At 38.0% G+C, this 8,577-nt stretch overlaps 1 protein-coding gene across 1 annotated transcript in view; it reads right to left on the bottom strand.

Moving 5' to 3' along the window:
* Positions 1-7,393: 7,393 nt before the first annotated feature.
* Positions 7,394-8,577, bottom strand: part of LOC149782031 (beta,beta-carotene 15,15'-dioxygenase-like) — a 53,306-nt gene continuing 52,122 nt past the window's right edge. The window contains exon 14 of the mRNA XM_089934821.1: positions 7,394-8,181. Within this exon, the coding sequence (XP_089790947.1) occupies positions 8,024-8,181 (158 nt within the window). The 3' untranslated portion in view covers positions 7,394-8,023. The remainder of the gene's footprint in view (positions 8,182-8,577) is intronic.

The raw sequence follows: 8,577 nt of genomic DNA, 5'->3' as shown, positions 1-8,577 counted from the left end.
AGATCGTACTTGTCCCTGTACGAAGCCACGGGTCAGTTAGGAACCAACACCAGTCACGGCATTGAGTACGACGAATATGACAAAGGCTATACTTTGTGGGCTTTCGATTTCACTCCAGACCAAGGCAGCGACGAGGGACATTTCCACCCTATAAAATCTGGCCAGATTCGTGTGGAACTTCAGTTTGCAAAGCCACTGAACAAGACAGTGAACGTCATCCTGTATGCAGAATTCGATAATACCATAGAAATCAACAGTTTGAGAGAAGTCATTCTAGATTACTAGAAACCATGGAAGACTGTTATCCCTCTTTACCTAGTGGAGAAACTTTGGACATGGAATGTAAGGAGACCGTGGAAAAAGAAGAAGAAGTGATCATGATGAAGTCCCGATGGCCAGAACAAGAAGCCCATTTAGTCTCCTGTTTTGCCAAACACTTGGTCGACAAAATGACGGAATTGATCAAGAAAAATTGCTATGGATGTCAAAACGATCATCCCAGTCAAATTCAACACGATAAATGCCTGATGTTGAGTCAAGAAGAAAAATTGGACGAGTATCTGGACGAAGCTTGGAGTCTCATCTCGAACAAAGACGTGTTGCACCAGTGGTATAAAGACTTGCGTGAACATTCTTGTCCACCATTAACCACTCAAGAGATCCATCGTATCGAAGCTCTCCTAAATCAGAGTGAGGAAACAGAACGAATAACCGTTTATTCGTCAGACATTTTCAAGCAAAAAGTCAGGATCGAATTGACAACTTATTATTACCTGTGAAGAAGAAGAAAAAAACAACACAGAAATCAATGGATACCTGGGAACTTTATTACCTTTTGAACCACAGTTCGTATACAGCTTCTTGGAATCCTGTCGTCTGTGCTAAAGATGAACTCCCTCATCGCAAACCTAAAGACCATCAAGCTTACGTGATCAACACGGACGACAGTCATCTCCCAGGAACCCACTGGGTAGCCGTCTACTTTCCTCAAGAAGGATGTGTGGAATATTTCGATTCGTACGGATTGCCCCCTTTGGAAGACGATATCATTGACTTTATGAGAAGAAATGCTCAAACCACCCGATTCAATAATGTGAAATTACAAGGCACAGATTCCTTGGTGTGTGGACAATATTGTGTGTATTTTCTGCATCATCGCAGCCTGGGCTATTCCTTAGAACATTTAGTGACTCATTTCGATCCTCGTTCTTCTGCTAGAAACGATGTGAAAGTAGATCGATGGTTTTGTGACCATTATGCTTATCTTTTGTCTCAAGCTAGGAAACGTAGTGTCCATCAATGGCCTAATGATTTCCAACAGTGGAAATCACAATTTCATTCACAACGTTGTCAGCCCTGTTCTAAGTAGATTGTTAATTGAGAAAAAAATGTTTGATGTTATAGTGTTATATTATTGTTAAAAAATGTTAGAGTTGTTGTTTAGTGTTAAGTGATTTTTGAATAAAAAATGTTGTGTTTTGAAAAAATGCCTTTGTCTTTTGTTTAGCTATAAGAATGTTGAATTGATGCTCTTTCATTTCTTACTATCCCTCTCATGACAATCACTGAACGTTGCGAATCGAAAATCGTGTGGGGATGTTTTCCTTTACGTCCGCGCTTTCACTATAATAACCGGGGTTGTTTCCAGTCTAACCATCCATTGTCGACTCATCCTCCTAAGAAGATGTGCTCCAAACTAGCTAAGCTCAACGAAGCCTACGTGAATTTGCATAGGGTCAGACACAGTCTGATACCGAAGCCAGAAGAAATAGAGAATGTGAGAATGTTAAAAATCACTGAAGACCTAATAGAAGAGCTCTTCAGAGAAGAAGTGAACAGGGAAAAAGAAGAATGGACAGAGAAGTACAGACTTCAAAAACAGCAGCAACAGCAACAACAAGAACAGCAGCAGCAACCTGAACCTGACAGAGGCTTTGTCGATTGCCGTATCGACACCAAAGAGTTCTTCTTCTCTTTCCGAAGAAGCAGACCTATTGCCAGAAAGTCTATCCTCAGAGGACATCGCATTCTTAGAAACTAAAAAAGAATGCCATAGCAAAACAAAAAACAGCCCTTTTCAGGGCTACCCCAATACTCTAGAAAAGAAGTAATGATCCATTTGCCAATGTGTGTAGGTAGAGTAGTGTGAAAATAAACACTAACTCTTTCTTAAAAATTTTGAGGGTATGTGTTGGTGTGTTTGTGTTTGTAAGTGATAAAGTAGGTTGGTGTGGATAGTAGATTAAAATGATGTTTGTTTGTTTTTTTTTTTTGGGCTGCTTGAGGTGTATATTTGGGGTTAGATTGGATTGCTTTGAGTATGTGGATAGTCTATTGAAGTGATGGGTAGCATAAAAAAGTGAGCGAGTGTTTCTTTTAGGTCCGCGCGTTGTTGTTGTTTTTTTTTGGTCATGATCTAGGTAAGATGAATTTTATGTTTTTAGGGGGATGTTTTCCTTCACGTCCGCGCTTTCAGTATAAATTGAAACTCGTTCGGCAGTCCAGCTACCCTTGTTGATTGATCAACACCAAAAAATGAACACGAGACTTGAGAAACTGTTGGAGCTTCATGTGCATCTGGAATATGCCAGGCGCATATTAAATGAACTGGCCGCGGAAGCCATTGTCGAGGAGGGAAGAATAAGAGAGGAGGAAAGAAGAAACAAAGAAGAGGAGGAGAGAAGATATAAAGAAGAAGAAGAAAGAAGATATAAAGAGGAAAGAAGAAAGAAAGAAGAGGAGGAGGAAAAGGAGAGAAGAAAAAATTTCAAAATCCCAGAGAGCGAAAATTGGGATTCTGAAGCGACATATCCTGCCTCTGCTCTCTCCCCCCAAAAGGTAAAAAGTAACTGGGGGATAAGATGCGTATGTGGCGCCAGGCCTGGAAGGTGCCACCATTAACCAGGTGCCCATGAAGTTCCAAACAAAACAGCCCTTTTCAGGGCTACCCAATACTCTAGAAAAGAAATAACTATCGATTTGCCAATGTGTGTAGGTAGAGTAGTGTGAATATAAACACTAACTCTTTCTTTAAAAAATGTGAGGGTCAGTGTTTGTGTGATTGTGAGTTTGTGTTTGTAAGTGATAAAGTAGATTATGGGTTTATTTATTGTTTATTAACAAATGTGGAGAGTATAGTTAGGGTTATATTATATGAAATGAGAAAGTAGGGGGATGTTTTCCTTCATGGCCGCGCGATGTTGGGTCATCATCTAGGTAAGATCCATTTTATGTTTTAGGGGGATGTTTTCCTTCACGTTCGCGCTTTTCGTATAAGAACCCACAGTGTTCGTTGTTCAAACCATTCTGCAAAGAATACAAAGAAGATGGCGTCAAACCAAATGGACAAATTACAAACCTTGCAAGACGTTTTAGACAACTTAGGAATAATGGAACAGATGCTATTAAGACTGGTTGAAGACCATTATTCCTATAGTCCCCATCGTGTGAAGATGGAAATTAATAACTTAAGGAAAGCAAAGGACAAGATTAGTGGTGTCATGAAAGAGATCAAGGAGGAGAAGGAGGATGAAGAGGAAAGAATAAGAATACGCAATTGGAACGAAAAAATTGAAAAAGAAGAAGAAAATGAAAAGAAGAAGAAAGAAGAGGAGGAAGAGAAGAAAGAAGAGGAGAAGAAAAAAAAGAAAGAGAAGAAGAGTGTAGGAGATAAAATAAGAACTTGGGGGAGGAAAAGAAGAAATTAGAAGAAAACCCAAAGGCCCTTTTCAGGGCCAGCCATATTTCTCGAAAAGAGATAGTCTTTGAATTGCCTACCCCTTTTTTTAAAAAAAATTTTAAAAAAAAATCCCATGTTAAATTCCCCTTGTCCGTAGAGTGTCCCACGATTTATTCCCATGTTAAATTCCCCTTGTCCGTAAAGTGTCCCACGATTTATTCCCATGTTAATTCCCCTTGTCCGTATATGTTCCCACGATTTTTCGCCATGTTAAATTTCCATTGTCCGTAAAGTGTCCCAGGGGTGTTTTGACTGGAATTTCCATTGTCCGTAAAGTATCCCACCTTACTACTTCCGTTGTACCTTACACAGTAATGTTCGTTAAGGTCTTGTCCACTCGCAAAATAGGCATTGGTTTTGGTCGTATCGTCTGGACTAATTATGTTGCACACATCCAGCATGCAGAATTAATGCATACGACTATATCATTTTTCTAAGTGGACTGGGATGCAATATCTCTGCTAATGTATGGTCAAATAGACAGGTCATTCTTTTCGGACTATACAAGGCAGAAAACAATTTAGCACTATCATTGTATGATATACAAAGGTCAATGTCGTTAAAACCGTTGTGTTCCAATACTGCTGAATTATATTTGTTTATGAACAGTTTGTAAGGTTTGCTGGAAATGACAAGGTATCAACCAAAGCTCAGTAAAAGAAAAACAATCCAGACAATGACATAACTCTGTACAATATCTTTTGTGTGACTAGTGGAGTTCCCTCCCTTGATAAAAAAAAAAAAAAAAAAAAAAACAAAACAGAATGCTAGCACATACCATCTTAGTCCGATAAATCAACCCCACTAATCTGTGTTGATACTGATGGACGATGTTGTGGGTACTGTGTCACCTGTTATTAAAATATGCAATTTTGCTGCATGCCAATCATTCCGGAACAAACACGCGTACGCTTTAGACACGTACAGGTAATTGGTAGCAGCCATATATAGCGCCAAATTCAAAATGGCCACAGGACAGATAGTTGTGCTATTCCAGGTGGATTTACAAGTCACCAAATATATGATTTGCTCAGGAAATATAATCTACATGTCATCAAAAGAACCCTTCAGCCGACGGTATCTGCACAGCCACGAGAAATACCGGTAAGTGTGTGTGTGTGTGTGTGTGTGATTTGGATTTTTAACATGTCTGCAGTGTGGCAGTTTATAGTGATCCCTAGCACTGGAGCATCATGTCGCAGACATGCAGCATGATATCCCACCCAGTCACATTATCCTGAAACCTAGCCGACCAGTCCGAACAATAACATGTTAATGCTGAGCGACAAGCGAGGCAGCTGTTAGTACCATTTTTGTAAGTCTTTGGTATGACTCAGCCGGGGATCGAACCCACGACCTCACGTATCCGAGGCGGACGCTCTAATCACTAGGTATAAAATATACATCAATGTGTGCAGCCAAATTTGGATGCAGATAATTGCAGCTTTGAATAAATACGTGATATCAGCTCTTCTCCCGAAAATCATTATCATCACGGGTGAAGGGCTGATTTATCGGTCTAATACAAATTGACAATGAATTGCTAATTTTGTAATCTATGTTCAATGTTGATGCACAAATGATTAAATACGCAAGGAATATTCAAATCTGGTGATGTCATCAAACTTTACCCATTAACTCATTAACCCCTGGAGATTTTGATCATTTTCGCCGGAAATATGAGTGGGAAACACATTTTGTGGGGCTGCTTCTGAATACATCTAAATAAATCTGCGTCCAAAAGTTTCCGTTTCCGTGCCTAGTTGTGTTAGAAACCTCGTTTTTCATTTGCTATTTCGTTCGCGAATGGTCAGAAGGGTAAAAGTTGGAGTTGTTTTTTTTGGGGGGGGGGGATTGTTTGTTTGTTTGTTGTTATTGCACCCATCATTTTCCTGTCCTGGCCACTTTTTACTTGAAATCCCCAACTTATCCTACTTTTTGCAAAGGTTCCCCTGTCTATGTGCAGTTCAGACCGGTCTGCCTTAGATCTGAGGCCAAAAAGTCTAAAATCCGGTAACACAATCCGATTCCGACAAGGGGTGAATTTTTGGTGTAAAAATATCGGGTCTTAAAAACTTTTCCCTCTTTATTTTGTAATGCGAGTAGAATGTCCAGACTTTATGGGTTCCTTGTAGAGCTACGTCTGTCTACTTTTCTGTAATAAACCCAGTTTGGTGTTTCTTAAATAACTTTGACGCTATAGAGCTCGGAAGTAGGGTACTACCTCCTGACGCACAAACGTGGCGCCAGGAGTTAGTGAGTTAACTCGTAAGCCATCTTGCGATTAGCCAATTTACAGATTGTTTAAGATTTATATAAATGACAGATTTTCCTTGTAATTCTGATTTTAAGATATGGAACACAAAGAACAAAAATTAAAACAAGTTAGAATAAAAAACCTAAAAAGGTTACTTAACAAATATGAAAAGATTAAAGTTGAGTTGAAAGTGATGGATTTTCAGAGAAACGTTAACAGGAAGTTGGAAAGGCCAATACTGAATGATTACAAAAGGAACAGTAAAAGACTACAAACTCACAGCATGATAAAGTTCCAACACGTAAACGAAATTAAATAAAATCACATTGGTAGAACAAAATATATTATGTCATAGGTAGTGACGTACCAATTTTGGCCATCTTGTTCATTTGATCACAAAGTAAAGATTTTTTACCGCTTCCAAAGCTGATGAAATAACAAAGCCAGTACAAAGCAAATCATTATGGACCTCGAAAATCAAAACAAAATAAAGAACAACGGCAAAAGATCTACCTGTGCCTTCGGCGTACGTGGAAAGCACGGCTTAAGAATGAAGTGTTAATACTCTTTACACGTATAACTGCGAAACCAATCCAGTTTCTAAAATGTTTTAACTTTCTTTGAAAATTAACAAATAATGTCGACTAAAACAAAATAAAAAGATCGACAGAGATTGACATGCAACACTGTGTGCTTTCGGAAAAGGTTATTGCAGTTTACACTTGAATCATCCGTTCCAACTTCTAAATGCTAAAGAATTGTTTAACAATCGTCGCGGAAGGTCATTTACTCTAGAGCAATAACGTGTCAAAGACAATCGTTATTCAAGGTACAGTAAGAAATTCACCGGTAATGCCAGAAGGTTCTGCAGAGTTAAAACAACAACAACAGCCCCCCCCCCCCAAGACTACAACTTCAAAGTTAATCTCTCTCTCTCTCTCTCTCTCTCTCTCTCTCTCTCTCTTATATATATAATCGAGTTAAAATACACAAAATTTTCCACCGCTATATCACACCACCTACAGACAGCAATGTTGAAAATTTTAAGTTTACAAAATTAAAGAGATTAGAAAGGATTCGAACACTATAGATGTTTGGTATAGAAAACAAATTATCATGCAAAGTTTTTGAATTGGGTGGAATTAAATGTGGCAACAGTTTCAGTCCATAGAGGTGCTTCTACGCATGGTTTGGATTTAGTGGGATTAGTACAGAAAATTAGAGGTAAGCAGGATTAGTACAGAAACTTAGATGTAAGCATGATACAAGTAGAAACTGTATAGTATTTGGTGTTTGTGTAGGACATAACACAGTTACTGTCTCCACGTGAAGTAGATCAATTTTACAAATATAATTCACGAGAGAAATGGTAAAATATTGAGAACGTTGCCTAGAATAACTTTTGTTTATTGATATTACAATATTTTCAATGAACTCAAAAATAATATTTCCATTAGATAAATGAATATAATGAAATAAGTGGGTTTTTTTATTTTTGATGGTTTATGAAATCTTAAATATATGTTAACAACGTTCAAAAGGAAATAATTGCACATACATTGTGACAACGAGGAAAGTATATTTGTTCAATGTCTGAAACAATATCAACCCAAAAAGGGCTGTAGGTATTGCTGACAAAAGTAACATCTAAAGTAATGCATACACAAGTTTTATATCAAATCAACAGATTATATTTTCCATTAACCCCCAAGTAAAAGCATGGCTGAAAGGCAGCAAGATCACTGGTCTTAGTTCGTTCACTGTACAAAACTGAATGACTTCATTCCGTTAGAGATATATGGAACCAGAAATAAAATAATTTATGATTGGTACAACAGGTGTAGTAAAATAAAGATTCGAAACAGCATTAGGTCTTATTGCAAAGTAGATAGAGCGAGAGTGTTTCCAGTGGTAACCAAGAATACCTTTGACTAAAGAAACCAATGCTATACCAAGCCTTATTTAGAATTTTTTCTTAAAATTATTGTCCATTACTAAACAGATTTTGTGGCAATGAAAACCTCAATTCATGCATTCCTGAAAAGTCCATGGAAGTCCCTTGGGAATCGTGGAATATTGAAATGGACCCTGGCAAGTTCGTGCATCGTCTTGGCATTTAGAATAAGCAAGAATGCCTGCTTTCCGGACTCAAAATCGGTATCATTTACGGCAGACATGAGGACACCTGAAAGTATTTTCATGACATCAGTATGAACCTCTTTGATGCCTGTTGGAAGGTTACAATGTAAGATTTCTTTTACCAGTTCAACCAACAGACAGTTTTTCAAGTAGTAGTAGATTGCACTATATAAGATTTCAGGTACAGAATGTTTCAATTTGATACTGGCACAGTACTGATAACATCGTTCTAGTAAAATATCTAACTACTGCGAGTACAAAAAGATCACATACATTTTAATAGCAGATACTCTCAGCAAGTACTGATGTACTGTACAGTATTTAAATATTTGTCTTGTATTAGTCAAAACCTAACACGTGCCAATATTATTGGTGGCAAATGTGTGACGCATCACGTGTTTTACAGGATTACTAAAAGCTTGTGGGACATTCAAGTATAATG

This window comes from Sinohyriopsis cumingii, chromosome 15, assembly GCF_028554795.1.
Source record: "Sinohyriopsis cumingii isolate HCF-2022 chromosome 15, ASM2855479v2, whole genome shotgun sequence".
Classification (NCBI taxonomy): Eukaryota; Metazoa; Mollusca; class Bivalvia; order Unionida; family Unionidae; genus Sinohyriopsis; species Sinohyriopsis cumingii.
The sequence above is the reverse complement of the archived record's forward strand: the minus strand, read 5'-3'. Positions and strand labels throughout refer to the sequence as shown.